Raw genomic sequence first — 21,340 nt, 5'->3', positions numbered from 1 at the left:
CTAACCGATCCAATTCCATGAAATGCAAGCGGGAAAATTACGTTTCCCCAATCCCATTATTGGCGCGAAATATTCGGTTCGGTTCCACTTTCTTGGAGCCGCGGATCCCACTTTTGAAATCACACGGTCATAAACGTCTTGATCACCCTACCTACAATTTTCATCACGCTTTAAAATAAAACTCGCTCGCGCTCTCTCTCCTCACACCTAAACCAAAGGACACTCTTTGTCTTTGCGAAACCCTTGATCTGAAAAAAAAGGACCAATGGGGAGGCCCTCCAAGACGCAGGTTTCGAACGACTTTTCCTCCGAAGAGGAAGAGGAGGACGCCTCCGCCGCCGCCAGCCACCAGATCGTAGACGACGAGGAGGAGCTCGAAGCGGTGGCTCGCTCCGCTAGCTCCGACGACGACGATAATTCGCCGGATGAAGCCGCTGAAGACGACGACGAGGATAAACAGGTCAAACCTTACCTTACAATTTCGTATTTTCATTTGTGTTTCTCGGATTTCGCTTCATGTACCGCATTTTTTACGTTTTCGTTTGCGATAGTTTTTGTGCACTGCGTTTTGATGTTTTCATTTGCTACTCGTTTGGATTTCTCTTAGTGTGCTGCATTTTGATGTTTTCGTTTGCCCTAGGGATTTCGCTTCTTGCACTGTGTGTTGGTCCGTTGAAGTGTGGTTTTCATGTTGTATTGTGGATTTTAACTGTTTCGGTGTAGGACGAGAGTAATGTTGATCCTGAAGTTAGCAAGCGTGAGAAGGCCAGATTGAGAGAAATGCAACAATTGAAAAAACAGAAAGTTCAGGAGATATTGGATGCACAAAATGCGACCATTGATGCTGATATGGTATGTGTGTGTTAATTATTTACTGTAAATGTGATGACGGGGTGATTTTTCTTCTTTATATTGGGTTCGTTTGATTTTTTTTAATAAATAATTGTTATGTTTGATGCAGAATAATAGGGGAAAGGGCAGATTGAACTATCTCCTACAGCAAACTGAGCTGTTTGCTCATTTTGCCAAGGGTGACCAATCTTCTCAAAAAAAGGCAAAGGGAAGGTACTTTCAGAAAATTCATGAATTTTGGTGGTTGAAATATTCATAATTATTTTATGCATTCAAATGTTATCCAAGTGTTTGAAAAATGTTACCAAGTGACTTATAAATAATAATCACAAGAAAAGGTGATCAATGAATTTTGTACCTCAATTTCTACTGGTGGTTGGCAAGGTTCAAACAAGCATTAAAGAGTTGTGATCAATCTGATACTGACCTTGTGCATTTTAAAAAAACACATTGCATTAAATCACTGTCTATTTTAGGGGTCGCCATGCATCAAAAGTAACTGAAGAAGAGGAAGATGAAGAATACCTTAAAGGGGAAGAAGATGGCTTAGCAAATACACGACTGGTGACTCAACCATCATGTAAGTATTATTTCCATGTTTATGTGCATACTTGCATTTGTGGCCATGCTCATTTTCTCAATGTCTCCTTTAATTGTGCGGAAGAATATTATGATGTCAGCTTTTTTGTTAATAAGTAATAAACAATATTATAATACTGGTTAAGGATGCATTGGTTGGCCAAATATTTAAGCTGGTTCTTTTTGCTAGTAGTAGAAGGCTTGCATTCTGGTTACTGGAGTTTTCATAGGGGTCATGTGTCCAAAATTGAATACATTCTAGAAACTTTTTTTTTAAGGAAAAAAACCTTATATGCACTGTTTTGTTCCTTTTAGTTGGTTTCTTGTTTGTTGCCTATGGCTATCCAGTATCTGATGGATTGCCCTTGTTTTTTTGTTTGTTTTTTTTTTACTTTGGGGTTTATTTGTCTAACTTGTGGATTCTTTGTATTCGTATCTAATGTTTTTGTCACTTGAATGTGACATGGCTTGTTTGTTCAACAGGTATCCAAGGGAAGATGAGGGATTACCAACTTGCTGGGCTAAACTGGCTCATACGATTGTATGAGAATGGCATAAATGGTATTCTGGCAGATGAAATGGTAGGTAGTAGATGCTGGCTTCAGATAAATCACATTCAAATAGCTGCATATGAATACAAGTACCTTGTGACATGTAATTTTATGGAATATGAGTTGATTGTTAAAAGCCATGTTGATATATAAATAAATATATTGTTTTTCAGGGGCTTGGCAAAACCTTACAAACAATATCTTTGTTAGGCTACTTACATGAGTTCAGAGGAATCACGGGCCCTCATATGGTGGTTGCTCCAAAATCTACTCTTGGAAATTGGATGAATGAAATTCGGCGCTTTTGCCCTGTTTTACGCGCTATAAAGTTCCTTGGCAATCCTGACGAAAGGGTAAGACTAGCCTTTCTGAACCAAATTACTTGTTTTAAGATTGCAATTAATGCTTGCTTCTGATGCTTTTGTCTAATGGTTTTAAATAACTGCAGAAGCACATAAGAGAGGAGTTACTCGTTGCTGGTAAGTTTGATGTGTGTGTTACTAGTTTTGAAATGGTAATCAAGGAGAAGTCTGCTTTACGGCGATTTAGTTGGCGTTACATAATTATTGATGAGGCCCATCGAATCAAGAATGAGAACTCACTCTTGTCCAAAACAATGAGGCTATACAATACAAACTATCGACTCCTCATAACTGGCACACCGTTACAGGTATAACTTTTTTATGATGCACAATGGTGTTGTTATCTTGAGGAATATTTTTTAATATTTGATGTGTTAATTCAAACCAGTGTTGTCAATAGCGGATCGTGGAAAATTGCAAAAAGCTGAAAATCCACTGTAGAATATAGTGGATAGCGTCATGGCCAAATAGCGGAAGCCGCATAGCGTTTGAAATAGAATATTTATAACAATTTAATATGTATAAAAAAACATGCTATATGCAAATAAAATTAAGCTGGACAGACATTAACATAATATTATCTCACAAGATAATAAAAAAAGCTAAAAACAGCCAAAAGCTAATCAGAATAATAAGAAGGTCGGGTATAAGACATATGATATGGATGGAGAAGGCGGAGTATTAAACAAACGAAGGAACAAAAAGTTGTTTCATGTAAAAAAACAAAGGCATTGGACGAAGAAGGCTGGAAAGTTTTGGTGGGAAGGGTTTGCGTGGTGGCTAACAGTTAGAGGAGGGAAGGATTGAAGGGTTTACATTGTGACTAAGAATCAAAGGAGGGAAGGGTTTACATGGTGACTATAGAATGATTCTGAAAACTGAAAAACTGTATGAAGTAGAGGTGGAAATGCTAAGAGGCTCTAGAATGGCCTGGAAAACTGAAAAGTTGCATGAAGTAGAAGTCAAAATGCTACTGTTAGGCCTATTAAAAGAAAACTGAAGTCTGTAAGTAAAAGGTAAAAAGAATGGAGTAAAAACAAAATTTGACTCTGATGTTTTAAATACCAATAGAGTAAAATTTTAAAAACCCACATGACTACTGCATGTGAGTTTTAACAAAGTCAAAAACTTGTCCACAAGTCCAAAACAACTTTGAAGTACTGTGCAGATGCGACCCAAATGACCCAGTTTCCTTTCTTTCAGAATGAACCAATGAACCTTAAATGCCGTCGATGCAATTTCTCTCCAGATTCAACCTTGTTAGAAACTGATGATGCAACAGCCACAATACAATGAGATTCCGTGATGTGTAAGGTGCCTGCGATTGCAATTTTTGCAGAGTCCACAATGTGATGCCATTGCAATTGTTTTCCCTAAAACCCATTATGCTATAGCGTGATAGTGCTGTGATAGCCGCTATTTGACAACATTGATTCAAACTCAATGTAGGGTTGTTAGATGAGGAGATGTAGTAGATTACATAAGATTAGGAATGAGTGCATTAAAGGTAAGGGTGGGCATGGATTGAATTTTTAAGAATCCGATCCATATCTACTTAAATAGATTGGATCTTGAATCTATATTCAATTTTTTTTAAAAACAATTTAGATTCAAGATCCAATCCATTTAAGTGGATATGGATTTGGTCATATCCAATCTACATCCACTTAAATGTTATAAGGTTTTTTTAAAAAAATATGGATATAGATTTAAAAATTCACAATGAATATTCATAAACCCCAACTCTTACCCCCACACCAGTGCATATATTGAACCAAGACCCGTTCCAATTCCACTGAGATAAAAAACTGAAACAGCAAATCAAAAGAAACACACTTTATGCAATTTCTACCACTTATCCCTACAACAAAGCACCCAAAACACAACCAGTAAAAAAAATTGAAGTTCCACAAACCAAGGCTAGATGTTGTTCTTGGTTGGTTTGGATTCAGATGTCCACTTAAGATCCATGTATTAGATAATGGATTTTGGATCTTTAAACTGAAATAAGATGTGGATGGGTTTCAAAAGTCTAATCCATTTAAGTGATTTAAAACAGATTGAACTAGGCTGGAAATTGGATCAGATTAGGATATTGGACTTTTTTGCCCAGGCCTAATTAGAGGGAGAAACTGGAGCAGCACCAATTGTAGAAAAGATGGTTTTAACTTGCCTTGGGTGGTTTAATCATGTGTGGTGAAGACCTGTAGAAGCTCCCATAAGAAGAGTGAATCAGATGAAGGATAGCCTATTCATTATGGCAGTGGAAGACTGGGAAAAAACTAGGGACAATAAGTTGTTTATAGACATGACTTATGATGACATTATGGCATCATTTGTTTCATGTTGCCAACCCCACATAATGGGAATTGGGAAAAGGCATTGTTGTTAACTTGTTATTATTGTTATAGTATTTTGTAATTGGACGCTTAACATAGAAACATCATCATGCCATTTCTTTCATGTAATTGAATTATGATCTCATTAGGTATAAGGTTGATAAATTCTCAAATGAAAGGGACTGTTCTATCTGTTTTCTAATAGAGGGTGGATTGAGTTGTAAGTTTGTAATCTGTCAGTCTTATATGCTTTTCATTGGTTTTGGTTGGATGGACAGATATGGTTTTTTTCCTAAACATATTTGTTATTTTGTCTTCCTATTTTTTGATCTCAAGATCCTTTTTAATTTCTAAAATGTATTTGGTATATATTATTTTGAAATCTGAATTTTTTTCCTTTTCATTTGTTGCATAGGTAAGTGATAATGTTAATACACTTAAGTAATTAATGTGATTTGTTTCTTTTGACGTTGCAGAACAATCTTCATGAACTCTGGGCTCTTCTCAACTTTCTTTTGCCTGAAATATTTAGTTCTGCTGAAACTTTTGATGAATGGTTTCAAATCTCTGGTGAAAATGACGAACATGAGGTTGTTCAACAACTACACAAGGTAAGCCTTGAAGCTTCTTTGATTGTTTAGGGTCTACTGTGATAAAATGTTATATAATAATGTTTTCAATTTCTGTGCATGATTAAGGTCCTCCGTCCATTCCTCCTTCGAAGGTTGAAGTCAGATGTTGAGAAAGGTTTGCCACCGAAAAAGGAAACCATTCTCAAAGTAGGCATGTCGCAAATGCAGAAACAGTATTATAAGGCATTACTGCAGAAGGATCTGGAGGTTGTGAATGCAGGTGGAGAGCGGAAACGTCTCCTAAATATAGCAATGCAACTACGTAAATGTTGTAATCACCCATATCTCTTCCAGGGCGCTGAACCCGGCCCTCCCTTTACAACAGGAGACCATCTCATTACAAATGCCGGTAAACTTTATTTACATTTAAGAGTACTTCAAAAGTCCTTTTTAGGCTGATCAATTAGATCTGTGATTATATCATTTTTCTACTTAAAAATATCTCATTTGCAGGTAAAATGGTTCTACTGGATAAGTTACTTCCTAAACTAAAAGAACGTGATTCTAGGGTCCTTATATTTTCACAGGTCAGTTCTGTGTAGGAATAAGATTCTTGGCACTAATAGCTATGACTGTGTTATTTCAATCAGCCTAGTGTATTTGTTCCATTCTCGCTTAATCTGTGGTTCTTCTCCAGATGACTAGGCTGCTAGACATACTTGAAGATTATCTCATGTTTCGTGGATACCAATATTGTCGCATTGATGGAAATACTGGTGGAGACGATCGAGATGCTTCCATTGAGGCTTTCAACAAACCAGGAAGTGAAAAATTTGTCTTCTTGTTATCTACTCGTGCTGGAGGCCTTGGCATTAATCTTGCTACTGCTGATGTTGTCATTCTTTATGACAGTGACTGGTTAGTATTCTTGTTGATTGTCAGCAGCCTTCTAACTTGCAGTGATGCCATAAGTTCATGACTAATTGTTTTTGTTGATAATTGGTGGTTATAACAGGAACCCTCAAGTTGACCTGCAAGCTCAGGATCGTGCTCATAGGATTGGTCAAAAGAAAGAAGTTCAAGTTTTCCGATTTTGCACTGAGGTTTACAATTTTGTACTTTATTATTTTGTTATTCTGTTCATCATTAGTTATGCTTCTATCTAGAAATCACTGATACTAGCACTGGACAGTTATAAGATGTCACTTGGCTGTGGGTACAGAATTCTAAAAAATGTATTACTTGGCCTAAGTTATACAACAGATAAAATTAATATATTTTCGGCATAAATGGCCAATACCAAATTAGAATAAGGACACCATATTTCATAAGTCAGCATATATCACTGTAGATACAATAAAACACTTCTAAGCATTGTTGCATCTTGTATTGGCACAAGATCTCAAAATAATTAAAATATGTAAGCTAGGAATATTCAAAGGTTTTCAAGATGTGTTTGACTCTGGTTTGGCAGTCATTTTGAAGTGTTGGTGCTTTCTAGTTATTTACTATTTGTGTCAATATCTCATCATGGTAATTACACAGTATACGATTGAGGAAAAAGTCATTGAAAGGGCTTACAAGAAGCTTGCACTTGATGCTCTGGTGATTCAGCAAGGGCGATTAGCTGAACAGAAGAGTAAGGGTTTTCTGGGTTTTATCTTTGTTTTTATTATTTTGTTGCAAGATTGATGGATTATATAACATGGTACAATCTATTTGTGTATGCAGCTGTAAATAAAGATGAGTTGCTTCAAATGGTTAGATTTGGTGCTGAAATGGTTTTTAGTTCCAAGGACAGTACAATTACAGATGAGGATATTGACAGAATTATTGCTAAAGGAGAAGAAGCAACAGCTGAGCTTGATGCTAAGATGAAAAAATTTACTGAAGATGCTATCAAATTTAAGATGGATGACAGTATGTAACCTTTAAATATAAATTCTGGCTTTGCTAAATTTGGTTTGATTGATGTCGTTAGAAATCTATTTTGTTGTTTAAATTCCTGTATACCCATAAGTTTTATCTGTTGCTCTGCACCTTTGGGTCTTAGTGGAGGAGCCTTGTTGGTCATCCTTGTGTTCATCCTTTCAAAACCTTATCCTATGATGGAAGAATGAACTAGTTAATGTCATTATCCTTGTTTGTATATTTTGGTTGTAGATACATAAGAGCTACAATTCATTTGTTTCTACTCTTTTGGAAGAATGAACTAGTTAATATGTTTAGTGAAACTTATTTGTTATTAAACATGCATACAAGCAAAAAATTGACTCCTGGTTGTTTAGCTAATATTGCCTTTTAACTTGTAAGGAAGCTTGAAGTTACTAACATTAATATTTTTCATTTTGTAGCTGCTGAGTTGTATGATTTTGATGATGAGAAGGTAAGTTGACGTATTATCTTTGCTAACTATGGACTATGTTTTTATTGCTCAATTTTGCATCAACCCCCCTGCCCTGCCTCTTGTGTTTTTAACCAACCTCTGTATGTGTTTTTTTTCTTTAAATGAAGGATGAGAACAAATTTGATTTCAAAAAAATTGTGAGTGAAAATTGGGTCGAGCCACCAAGAAGAGAACGGAAGCGCAAGTAAACATTGGCCTTCATTCTGTATCTTGAGTTATTGAATTTTTTTCACTCCGATGTATATTTTTGCTTATTGTTTTTTTGGGGGGGATTCTGACTCTAGTTACTCGGAGTCTGAATACTTCAAGCAAACAATGCGCCAAGGTGGCCCTACTAAACCAAAAGAGCCTCGTATTCCTAGGATGCCTCAATTGTAAGCTTCTCATACAAACCTCTTTTTTTTTTTTTGAATGGAGTTCTATTTTGACTGAGTTTTTAATTCTGTTTCCTTCAGGCATGACTTCCAGTTTTTCAACACACACAGGCTGAGTGAGCTGTATGAAAAGGAAGTTCGCTACCTCATGGTGGGTAACCTAAACTTACTGATTAAACAATTCCAGGTTTAGCTTATTCAATGTGTATAGATGCTGCTGCTAATATACTGTTTAAAAAAATCAGCAAGCACATCAGAAGAATCAGGTGAAAGACTCCATAGATGTTGATGAACCAGAAGGTATGGAAGTACTCTACAAACTGTAGTCTTTTTTCTTATTTGTATATAATTAATTAGGTGAATTACACTCCTAAAAGATGCTTTAATTACACTACTCCCTCCCCCCATGTTTCATTTTAGTGTATATTAGGTTGAATAAGCCTCCCAGGAATGTTCTCTCTCTTAAGATAGAAGGGTTAAAAAGGGTATTTGCTTGGAAGAATACTGGGGAGTGAAAGTAGCTAAGAACGCTTATAGTAATTGGTTAGTTGGTAAGATGGTTAAGTTAGATACATAAACATGATTAGAGGGAAAGGCAGCATTCAAGTTAGTATTTGTGAACTGAAAATTATCTCTGTTGTGAGGAGAATTCTATTTTTTCTGTAGAAATATTTGCTTTATTGATTCAAAAAGTAACAACAGAGTAATACATTTTAAATAGGAAAATATAGGGAGACAAATTCCTTAATCACAGGGAATTATAATCCCGTAAAAAGAGAGAGAAAAAGGAAGGTAAATCCCGTGACTCAAGATTTGAAAAATCCTTTCCTTAATCCTAGGATTTTATATTCCTAATTCATTCAGAATAATAAAACATAAACTTTTCTAATTTATCAACACCTTTGTTGTCATTCAATATTAACAGAAGCATTCTGTTGTCATGTTCCTAGGGGGTTCCCAACACTGACTCTTAGCATCAACTTTGACTAATTTCGAACTTTTATATTCAACTTTGGAATTTCAATAGATGAAATAAAGGTTTAGGGGTAAAGCTGCAAAGCTGATTGTTTGGATGTTTGGAACATCTTTTTGTAGCCTTAAAATTGAATATAGATAGAATGGTGTGCAAATTTAGTTGTCAATGGCATTGGAAGTTGAAAGTTGAAAAATGTTTCTAGGAGGGTCATTCATAATTGTTCATCACTCCTAAAAGGGTTGTTTATTGTTTACATTAAACGAAAGTGCAGCATATTTCGTCCTTTAGAAGAGGTTGAGTGCAATTTATAAAATTAGAGTGGAGTAGAATGTAATTGAAGCATCCCTAGGATGGAAACGTAGCTTACCCTAATTACTTCATTAAATGAAATACATGTTGAATGTTTAGAGGTGGGTGATCCATTGACTGCCGAAGAGTTAGAAGAAAAGGAGCAGTTGCTAGAGGAGGTGAGCAATTTTTTTTATAATTTATAAACAAGGGTTATACACTTCTATTTATTTATTATTTTTTAAAAATTCTGGTATTTGGTAAACATAGGGATTTTCATCATGGAGCCGGAAGGATTTTAATGCTTTCATTAGGGCCTGTGAAAAGTATGGCCGAAATGATATAAAAGGTATTGCTTCTGAGATGGAAGGAAAAACACAAGAGGAAGTTGAAAGATATGCAAAAGTCTTCAAAGAAAGATACAAGGAATTAAATGGTAAGTTACATCTAATATGAAAATGTAATCTCTTGTAGAATGTTGTAAAAGCTATAAGTACCTTTGCAGAATCCAAAATGAGAATCATAACTGTAATTTACATTCAAATTTCTCACTAAAATTAATTTACTTGCTTGATATTGGGTGATAACTAAGGGTTTGATATATGGGCAGTGTAGAGTGTAAGAGTTAACTACTGTGCATTTTTGTCTTAATTCTTTTTTATGTGTTGTGTTGATATGCAAAATGAAGCCTGAATTTAGTTTCTCATTTAAATATCAAGGGTTTGATGTGTGTTGATTTGCCAAATGAAGCTTGAATTTAGTTTTCCATTAAGATATCAAGGGTCTGTCTGATTTGTGTACTTTGATTTATGGTTTGCAGATTATGATAGAATTATTAAAAACATTGAAAGAGGGGAGGCAAGAATATCCCGGAAAGATGAGATCATGAAAGCTATTGGGAAGAAGTTGGACCGCTACAAGAATCCTTGGCTTGAATTGAAGATACAATATGGACAAAACAAAGGGAAGTTATACAATGAAGAATGTGACCGATTCATGGTGTGAAATTTATTTCCTTTTGTTTTTATTTTTGCCCAAATTTATTTCTTTTCGTTCATGTTCAGTTCCTTGTTTAGTCTGGTGTTTTCCGAACAGAATTCTTGTGTTTTCTGACTTCACTTAAAACTTGCAGATTTGTATGATTCACAAACTTGGCTATGGTAATTGGGATGAGCTGAAGGCAGCTTTTCGAATGTCGCCCTTGTTTCGATTTGATTGGTTTGTCAAGTCTCGCACAACACAGGAAATTACAAGGAGGTGTGACACCCTCATTCGGCTGGTAGAGAAGGAAAATCAAGAATATGATGAGAGGGAGAGGCAAGCTCGTAAAGAGAAGAAACTTGCTGCTAAGGTTTGTATTTTAACCTAAAATGCCGGACTTAAATTATGTTTATTTCAACTGTTGTTTTAACCAAGTTTGGCGAACAACAGAGCATGACCCCGTCGAAGCGTTCCATGCCTAGACAGACTGAGAGTCCATCTCTGAAGAAGCGGAAGCAGTTAACCATGGATGACTATTTGAGCTCGGTATATATCTTGCAATAACATTTTGATATATTTCGTTATCTTGATTTCGCAGAAGTCACATTGCGATTTTCCTGAACCTGACTTTATGGTATTGTGGCAGGGGAAGAAGAAAAAATAAATGGGCGTATGCGTATATTTTACTTTGGGTAAAGCGGGGCGGATGATGCGGCGATTTTGATATGGGCCTAGCTGACATTTCAAGTGATGGCCTGGTGTGACTTCCCAAGTCCGTGATTTTTTGTGGGCCTGAATATAATGTTTGAATATTGAAATTTTGTAAATTTACTAACAAACCGATAGATTAGATGTTTATTTATTGTTAACTGCAGCCAATTCAACATATTTAATGTTGCTATTCTTCATCCTAGTGTTTTTTAATTCATACTTAAGGCTTAATTACTGTTTTAGATTTTCAATTTGAGGTCTTATTTTTATTTTTTTAATTGTTATAATTGATATTTAAAGCCGTCCGTGTTAAAAATTACTATAAAGTGTTAATTAACAAATTTAAATTTTAGAGAATAAAAAAAAATTAGACTCCCAAGTCGAAAGATTTTAAAGATTAAAATAATAATGAAGTCTTTTTTTAAGACACTCATTAATGAGGTTTTGGAGAATGCAAGATGTATTTAACAGTTGTGAAATATATCTAGTGTTGAATATAATATCTAACTATTATGAACAAATTGATCGTTGGTGGTCCGCAATTTTTAATATCTATTTGAAAATTTCACTTTAGACCGTCCAAAGGACCAAAACCTTTCATTGTTATATATCTCTCTTTTCCTTCCATGCTTCTTTCTCTGTCATCTTTGTTTTATTTTCTTAGGTTTAGTTTTTATTGTCAGTTAAGGTTTTTCACTAAAAACTGACAACCACTTGTGATGCTTCCCAATCACAGCGAGGAGACAATCATCTATTGAGACTTGTGTTCATTGCACGGCAACATAGGTGGTGGAGTTGAGGATCTGTTTCAGCATTGAAAGATTGGTTTGGTGATTGAAGGAAGGAGGGGGAGAGGTTGTGGATTTGAATTACTTCCACTAACTTTCTAACAAAAGTTAACCATCATTAGCCTGCAAAAAAAAGTGAGGCTAGGGTTTTAGTTTTGCGATGAACACGCAGATTGTGTATGCAAGCGTTAGGTAGGCGGCGTTACACGACATATGGCATATCATTATGCTGAGGCAGGTTTAGCATTGAAGGCGGACAGTGGCTTTGATAGCGGAGTGCGTACATAATCGTTTATGTAACCACCTGTGAGTTTGGATCATTATGCTATCCTGAATTCATTTGAGTCTTGTTCATATTGGTTGTTGAATTTGGATATTGTAGTCCATCAATTCATTTATGACACACGGTGAATAATGTCAATTAGATAGGTGCGTTGTTTGATAATATGTTTAATTTAAGAACCAGGAAGCCTAACCAAGTCCCAATACTTAGTTTATTATTTTAATTTTTTATCCCTCTCGATTTTGAAATGTGGAGCTGATTTTGAGCCCAGCAATTTTATTAAGAAACATGCCCCAATTTGGTTTGTGTAAGATCATGTTCTAGGCTTAGGATTGGTTTATGTGACAAGCTTGATCTGGATCGAAGCTTGGAAAGGAGAAAACTCAAGGTCTGCGCTGCACATGCATCTTATTCATTCAAGATCAATTAGCATAGGATTTGCTCAAAATTTACATTTTTTTCAGCAACTAATGTTTCAATAAGTTAACTAATGAAATTCTATAGAATTTTTTTATTACCATGTTAACAACTACAGAATTTTTCTTTTCTAGGCGGTTGATATTTTCGCTACTCATAAATGATGAAAAATTGCCAATGAAATTGTTTACTCATCAAAAACTATTATTTCTATTTCGTTGTCATTGATCAACGTTCAATAGTAAAAAAATAAAGGAATACACTCCGTCACTCCAATATACTCATTGCAGTCATATTTTAAGTTGGATAATTATGTTTTAGAACTTTTTGATACATTAGTTTTAATTTTTTTATTTTGATTTTTAAAAATTTATTTAATTTTTTTATGTTTTTTAAACTTTTATTTTAGGTATTTATTTATTTTTGTTAAAAATATAATGCTCTATCAATATTTTAAATTTTAAAATAATTAATTGTTTTAGTCATCACTATTTTAAATTAATTATTTTATATTTAATGTTCTGTTAAAATTTAAAACATTGACATAGTATTAACGTTTTTAATGAAAAACAAAAAAAAATCAAAATAAAACTTTTGAAAATATAAAATACCAAAATAAAAAAACATTAAAACATAATATTCTAAAAAGTGATATTTAAACTTCTAAGTTTTAATTGTCGGGAGTAGGTTATTAAATTTGCAATTTGATTCATTGCCCAAATAAATAATGGTTAATTTTCTTTTGAACGGGCCGGATCCTAGCACGTAAACATGAGATTAAGTATATTTAGAGAATAAATATTGTTTAAATATATAATAATGTGTAAATGTATGTAATATTAATTATTTGATGGATCCATGTTTAAATATACTCAGGATGTAAATTAATTCATTAAAAAATTGATAAATATTAGTTATGTCTTGAGATATAATGATGCGAATAAATTATTGAATTTGAATTATATGCAGTGAAATATAATTTTTTTATGAGTCAGTGAAATATAATTAGAAGCGTTGTTATTGTCATAATAGTTATTTTATATTTTTTTACCAATTATTGTTAATGCAGTAGCTATTGACAATAACTGAAGTTTTGTGCCTTTATAAGAAAATATGTTTAGGACTGATTTACAAATTAAATAAACTTAAAAATTTATTTTAAATTATTTTAAAATAATTAAATTAATTATTATAAACACACGTATATGTTTTAATTGAGGAAATTATAATTATTTTAAAATATAAAAAATACTTATTATAATAAAAGTAAACAAATCTGAGAAGAAATCACATGTAGTTGAATGAGAAAATTTTCTATTTTTTAATTCATAAATTATATAAAAGTAATTAAGATAATCAGAACAAGATATATTTTGATTTCAAATAATTAACTTAATTATCATCAACACTTGTATATATTTTTAATTAAGTTAATTAAGATTATTTTAAAATCTTTGTCTTTCCTTCAGTAAAAGTAAACAAGTTTGAGAGAAAAATATTATGTAATTGAGCAAGAGAAATTTTTTCTTATTTTAATTCATAAAATTATATAAATAAATATGGTAATTAAAGTAATTAGAATAATTATATCTTCTAAAGTAAAATAATTAAATTAATTATTATCAACACATGTATATGTTTTAATTAAGGTAATCATGATTATTTTAAAATAGATTTTTTTATTATAATTAAATTTTAAATACAAGATTGAGAGAGAAATCTTATGCAATTGAGCTAAAAAATTTAAGATTATTTTTTTATTTTTTCTTTTTTAATTCATAAAGTTATATAAATATAATATTAAGGTAATTAGAATAAATATATCATCTAAATTTAAATTAATATATTAATTATCATCTGCACATGTATATGTTTTAATTATAGTAATTAAGATTATTTAAAAATCTTTATCTTGATATCTTTACAAGAGGAACAGAGAAAAAAAATAAAAGTATGCCAAATAAGAGTAAGAAATCAAAAAATAAGAGTAGCACAAAAAAGTAACTAACAATAAAAGAATAGTGAGTTCTTATTATAAAAAAGTGGATACTGAATGTTTAAAAACTTCTGAAAGATAAAATTATTTAGATATTGATGTAGAAGAAAATATGTCATAAAGTTTTGATGATGCCAAAGAAACGTGTTTTTCATGATTGATCCAAGACAAGACTCCATAAAATCTAAGATAAATGATGAATCTAGTCTCTAGAGTCTTAGAAAGAGTTTTTAAATTAATGATGCACAAGTTATGGTCAAAGGATTTTTTCAATTTTTTTTTAAGAATTCATAAAAGTGGTATTTACTCTCTGATAATTGAATACTAGTAGCCAAAATGCTTTCTGAAATGTTTTGTTATGCCTTTAAATATTTTTGAAAGCATGTAATCAATTACACAAAACTTGTAATCGATTACCAGCAGTTGAAACTGTTTATAACAGCTATTAGAATTTTGAATTCAAATTTTAAAGCCTGTAATCGATTAGACAAGGATTGTAATCGATTACTAGAAGGAATTTTCAAAAATAACTCCCAAGAATCACATCTGTTCAAGAGTTTTTTGAATGACTCTCGAAGGCTTATAAATAGGTGACTTGGGATACGAAATTCCTTAGAGAACTGAAATGTCTTATCCTCTCAAAAAGATTTCTTGGCCAAACACTTACAAATTCAACAAGGAATCTTGAGTGATATTCAATTGTTACATTTTTTTCTTAAAAGAGAGACTTCTTCTTCTTCTTATCCAAAGAGATTGATTAAGGGATTGAAGATCTCTTAAGTTGTAAGGATTCCTAAACACAAGGGAAGAGTTGTCCCTGTTCAGACTTTGTAAAAGGGTTTTTATAAAGAGAGGAAAAAATCTTAAGTGGGTTGCTTGAGAACTGGATATAGGCACAAGGCGTGATTGAACCAGTATAAATCGTGTTTGCATTTCTCTTTCATTTATTTTATTGTAATCAATTTTGTCTTACATGTTTAAAGAACATGATTAAATTGATTGTGATTTCTTTTTCTGCATTCCAAGCCTATAATTTAGAAGGGGTTAAGAACTTGTTAGTGGAAAAATAATTTACCCCTTCTTAACATAATTGAGACTATTTGTCTAACAATTGAGTATGCCAAATGAGAGTATTCTATTTATTATTAGTATAGATATTAATAAAAGTAAACATATATTTATCTATATCTTTATATTAATAAAAGTAAACAAATATTTGAGGGAAAATTGAGCGAATTTTTTTTTGCTGAATTTTCATTTAAGTTTACTTCTGTTATATTCTACAGTTTATAATCTGTCACATATTTTGCTATATATATCTTTCCATTTATTCTTTTTAATTATTGTGTATTTGAATTTGAATTTTTACATTAAATGAAAAAAATTCTTATTTTAATTTTAGAATAATATTCAGTTACTCATCATACAAACATTGTGGTACAAAGAAAAAAAAAACCCTAAACGGAGCAAAAAACAAATAGTGATGCATACATGCCAAATGTTTTAGCATAGTAATAAAATGGAAGCATGATAAATCTTTTAACTAATTAAAATCATTATCAGTTAATTTGAAATATCTAGAAATAATCAACACGAATTTTGAAAATGAAGAAATAATTATAACAATGGCAAGAAAATGATTATTATATTAAAAATAAAACAATATTTGAAACTTTTATATTTTCAATTTTAAACCAATCATGACAAAATATTATCAAACAAATTAATTAAATTAAAATTAAATAATTAAAAGAAATTAAATGCAACGGAAATAATTTGTCATTATCATTATCAATAAAGTGAATCAAACAGGAAATCTGCACGTCTTACCAAATCAGAGAAACTTAGTTATAGATGATGATGATGATAAGCAAAAAGACAGCTTTCGTATTGCTCTTAAGATCAATGCTCATCAGATAATTTTACACTAAGTAGTGTTCATTATGCTCTTCTTTTTCAACTAACAACCTCAGACCAAAAATGTATCGACATGCATAGCTATAAACCAGTAATACCAAATAAGACAGTCACTATAAACACATGCATGCTTTGCCCTAGCTGACGACAAGAGTAACAGTTCTTTTTTTCTTTTTTTTTTACCTCTTAACAAACTAGCATATTCTTCTCATTCCAGTTAAATGCATGTACACAAACCAGTGTAAACATATTTTTATGGATGAATAAACACACCATAATACATAATAGTCCAAGTAAAAACAAAAAAAATGGAGTAAAAAGGAAAATCACTTTTACCAGCACTCTCTGCAGGGGGTCTCAGATACGTGGTTTGGTTAGCTATTATGTGGAGCATTTTGTTGCTTAGAAATAATGTTTACTTCAGAAATGAAGTAGTTGACAAGAACAAACTGTGGGATATAATTGTAACAAGAGCTTGGTTATGGTCTCATGGATTTCTGCAAAGTGTCCTAAATTTGGATTCTCATGGAATGCTTGGGCAATGGAACCCTTGTTGTGCTTGAAATGGAAGCATATTTGAACGATTAAAGTGGTGGGTTGAATCTGAAATGTTACACAGCAGTTTGCGGGAGCTTGCAGTGCGTGTTTAATGAATGCATGGTTGAGAAACAGGGTTGGGTTATCATTATACTTTAGTATAGGTGATAGGGTCTGTACTTAAGCTATTTATGTAGATCAGTTTTGTTGGGTTTCTTTTGACTGGGACTGAGTTATGGTGGGAATGGAATTGTTATGACCCTTTCCCATTGGTGACTCGGAAGCCATTGTTTCTTTTGTAAGCTTGTTGGTACCGTGTATGTTCTCTTACTTTTCTTTTTTTTTTGCGCTGCAAATAAATGATTTTATTAAGATCAAACGTTGATAATGTCACAAGAGGATCCATAACCAACCAAGAACATGCAGTACAAGAAGTGCCCGTGCACTAGAAAGGTGCCCGAGAGCAAAACAACATCAACAATATTACCTACTAATGCGTTTCCCTCATTCCTTATTCATATATATTTTACCCAAAAAAAAATGGAGTAAAAAGAGTACCTTGCAAGACAATGGTGAGCCCAACCAAAAGAGATTGAGGAGGAGAGGCAACCAAGAGAGGAGGGTTATTCAGCTTGTATATGGTGATTTTTTGGTCTATGCATTCCTGGGTTGTGGACTAGAACGAGAGAGAGAGAGGTCGAGGGGAATGAATTAGTAGGTTGAGGCAAGTTAATTCTGGAAATTAAAGCCACTGCAAAGTGACGCACAAAAACAAGGCTGTGTGAATATTGGCCAATCTTAGCTTTTCTAAGACAATTATAGAAGCACTAGCTTGTGTTTATTCTCCTTCTTTTTAGTTAGTGCAAAAACAAAAAACAGCCCAACATCGGTTATACCGACAGATCTACCAATAATGATAATTGATAAACTTTTAATTAGATGATAAACTCGAGTGATCATTATTAAATGAGAGTCCTTTAAGAGTAATTCTCATTTTCATATTAAGTCATGTGACTTTTTCTTTAATTTTTAAATCTGGATTTACTTTATCAAATTAAATTGAAAATATGAGATGTACCGAAAAAATTGAAGATACATTCTTTTTTAAATAAATTAAAATTTAAGATTATTGTAATCTTATAATTAATATCCTAATTAGAACTTTGACACATCAATAAAAATTATATATATGGTTTGATTTTAATATTTTATTTCGATAATTTTATAATCAATTTAAAAAGTCTTGTCTCCTTTAATTCATCCCTATTTAAATATATACTATTTTCTTTGATTTTTTTATTTAAAAAATTTATTTAAATATAAAAAATAAACATATAATGAAAAAAAAAAGCTAGTTTGTAAGCAACATATGTGGTGTATATTTTGGTAAGTTCGTAACAGTATGACTATTTGGAATTTTGGACTACTACATATTAATTCAGCTTTGACCTGTCTGCAGAATATATTTTTCTTTTATCGGGCAATTGAATGATATAGTATATAGGGCGGTACCAGAAGTACCAAAGTGTACAAAGAGACCAAATCCTTCGTTTTGAATATAGTATTATATTTGGTAATGTACCATTGACTATATCTAGTTAATTGGGTCCATTCCGTTTTGAATTTAATTTGTTAATCAACAATTGTATCAAGGGTAATTTTTTATTAATTAACAATGTAAATTTTTTTACTTTGATAATATGTGACATTTAAACTTATATTTTATCAGATTGTTAACTATTAATATTTTATAATGGTTATAAATGTTTTTATTCTTAAAAATATATTCTCTAACATTAAAGGAGTTAAATCCATTTCAAAATATTATGAATTTTCAATGTTTATGACGTATATATTAACTACTAAGCAATTCATGTTTGGAATATTGTTTGATAAACTTGTTATCAAACAATTAATCTTTTTTATCCCAAAAATTCGTCCATCAAGAAGTAATAGTATTAATTCTCTGTAATAAATTGTACCAAATCCATAACTACTATGGAATGCCGATCAAAGTAGAATTTAAATTTGACTAATGTATACGTATGCATTCGCGACCACAAGTGAGAAGCTAGGAAAAATAAATGACAGGGAAATTCGCACTTAGGTGTTGGAAACTCGATTAGGACGATGTATTCCTCAAAACTTTAATCTGCAATGCAGTAGTAATATAGTTTTTTTTCTTTCAAAAAATAAACTTTCTTCTAGCTACAACCAAGGTAAAAAATGAACTTTCTACATCTATTCTTGACACAACGATGTAATTTACTACCTTTTACATTAGTTTCAGAATCAATCTAAAAAGTATTCACTTTCTATATGTTGATTCTATAATATATAATTTGCTCCTGAAACCCATCTAGAATATGAAAAACAATTGATATATATATATATATATATATATATATATATATATATATATATATATATATATATATATATTAAAACTTAAAAGTCTTTTATGTACCAGCGACGATTTGAATTTTTAGGATAAAATTCTTGGTATGACAGTGGAATTTTTATTATTTAGTGATTTAGAGTTTGATACTTTCATTCTTTCTATTTTGATATAGTAAAATTTTGGAATAAGAAGATTGTATCTCACCTCGAGAAGAAAAAAATTATTAGCTAATAAAGTATTTAAAGAAGAATTTAATTAAGATACATTGATGATGTAAATTTTTTTATATTGACATTCAACTATAGATTGTTATGTATTATAATAATTATTTTTATTTTTATAATTAATTATTTTAAAATTATATTTAAATTATTTTTTAATTAATTAGTAATATAAAAATGTATACTAATAATATATCGAAATTAAACTCTTCACATAAGTATTTTTGCATATACTTATTCTCAAATGAGTTAGAATTTGCAAGTGCGTCGATGGGAGACTCTATTTTATATTTTTCTTTTACTTGATCACTCTCTTAAAATTTCACCCTAGCTAGTTGTTTCAATAAAGTAAAATCATGTTTGTTTCTGTTGGAAGAAACAAAGAAAGTGGAGGTTAAGATGAAAGTGAAGAAAGTGTTGATTTTTACTGATCGTTTGAATATAAAGTAACAGTTGGTTAATTTGGTACAAAACATATGGGGCCATCCAAATAAGTTTCCATCCAAAATTGAGTTGATTTGTGAAGAAAGATGACAAAAAATTGAAACATTTACAAAATTACCCTTGTGTGAGAAACACAAAACACCCCCGAAGAACTCAAATTCAAATACTAAATCCAATCATATTCGAATTTGACAAACTGAGAAAACACCCAACATATTCGAATATGCACCAATTAAATTCAAATATGATAAACCCAGAGAACATCCAACTAGAAAAAATAACAAAGCAGAAAAATACAACAACACACATAAGAATGTAATTTGACAAATGTTTTATTTTATTATCCACTATATCATTTTTTTCCCTCTTATTTCATCTCAAACGAATAATTTCAATTTTTACTTTCTTTTATCTTTTTTTTTTCTTATCATTCCTGGTACTTTCTTTTTCTTTCTTCACAACCGAACAGGTGTTAATGATCGACATGATCAACTATAGGCTATTAAAATAATTAATTTATTGCACGACTAAGTAAGAATTATCCCGGTAAAGTATATGTATATTCTGAAAGCAACAGTGTATACTGTATAATAAAGAGAAAATGATACTTTTATATTATATAATTTTTACAATCTCTAGTTAATACTTAATTTTATCTTTTTCTAAAAGAAGGTTGTGTAAAGAAAATATAATAAAAGAAGGACGTACAACTCAATTAGCATGCATGTTCCAATTAAAGCCACAGTGCTCCAGCATCTCTGAGCATTTTCTTTAGTGAGCCATTGAGGTGAAGGGTCATCACTGTGTTGGGTGCACCCACAAACTTGCCACCAATAAACACTGCTGGCACAGAAGGGTTGCACCCTAGTCTCATCAGACACCACTCTATTTCCTTCCCTCTCGACTCCTCGTCCACCTCATATATTGTGGGACCCACCCCAAGCTCGTAGAATAGTCGCTTTATCGCGTGGCACATCCCACATGAACTCTTGCTGAAGATCACCACTGCCTTTTGTGATGCCAATTTCGCCACACGATCCATCTATATATCTATATATAGTAAGTGTAAGGTTACTTGAATTAGGTAGAGAAGTTATTTGTGTATGAGATATGTGATCAGAGAAAAGAGATGAAGAGCATGTAGCAGAGGAAGTTGGATTGGAATGGTTTATGGTATCATTTTAGGGTTGAAGGGCTTGAGTATTTATATATATATATATATATAAGCGGAAGAGTGAGGATAAAGACATGTATTGAAAGGGTTTAATTTATGCACGCACAAGCACAAGGGTCTAGTTAGTGCATTGTTTGGTATCGGAATTAATTAAAGAGGGGAGGGGTGGA

At 31.9% G+C, this 21,340-nt stretch overlaps 2 protein-coding genes across 2 annotated transcripts; one reads left to right on the top strand and one right to left on the bottom strand.

Moving 5' to 3' along the window:
• The first annotated feature begins 167 nt into the window (after positions 1-167).
• Positions 168-11,243, top strand: LOC100791510 (ISWI chromatin-remodeling complex ATPase CHR11). Its single transcript, XM_003529540.4, has 25 exons — positions 168-460; positions 724-852; positions 962-1,065; positions 1,329-1,432; positions 1,915-2,012; positions 2,156-2,335; positions 2,431-2,652; positions 5,160-5,294; positions 5,382-5,664; positions 5,769-5,842; positions 5,953-6,173; positions 6,271-6,358; positions 6,801-6,894; positions 6,987-7,175; positions 7,610-7,641; positions 7,770-7,846; positions 7,947-8,036; positions 8,118-8,187; positions 8,282-8,336; positions 9,421-9,479; positions 9,571-9,736; positions 10,121-10,299; positions 10,433-10,651; positions 10,732-10,827; positions 10,928-11,243. The coding sequence occupies exons 1-25, from the start codon at positions 266-268 to the stop codon at positions 10,943-10,945; spliced, it is 3,177 nt and encodes a 1,058-aa protein (XP_003529588.1). The 5' UTR covers positions 168-265; the 3' UTR covers positions 10,946-11,243.
• A 9,344-nt stretch (positions 11,244-20,587) lies between these two features.
• LOC100790980 (monothiol glutaredoxin-S10) lies at positions 20,588-21,340 on the bottom strand. The gene has a single exon (XM_003529539.4). It carries the CDS (start codon positions 21,036-21,038, stop codon positions 20,730-20,732), a length of 309 nt encoding a protein of 102 aa, XP_003529587.1. The 5' UTR covers positions 21,039-21,340; the 3' UTR covers positions 20,588-20,729.

The sequence above is a fragment of the Glycine max genome, chromosome 7, assembly GCF_000004515.6.
Source record: "Glycine max cultivar Williams 82 chromosome 7, Glycine_max_v4.0, whole genome shotgun sequence".
NCBI lineage: Eukaryota > Viridiplantae > Streptophyta > Magnoliopsida > Fabales > Fabaceae > Glycine > Glycine max.
This window is presented reverse-complemented; position numbering and strand designations above follow the sequence as displayed.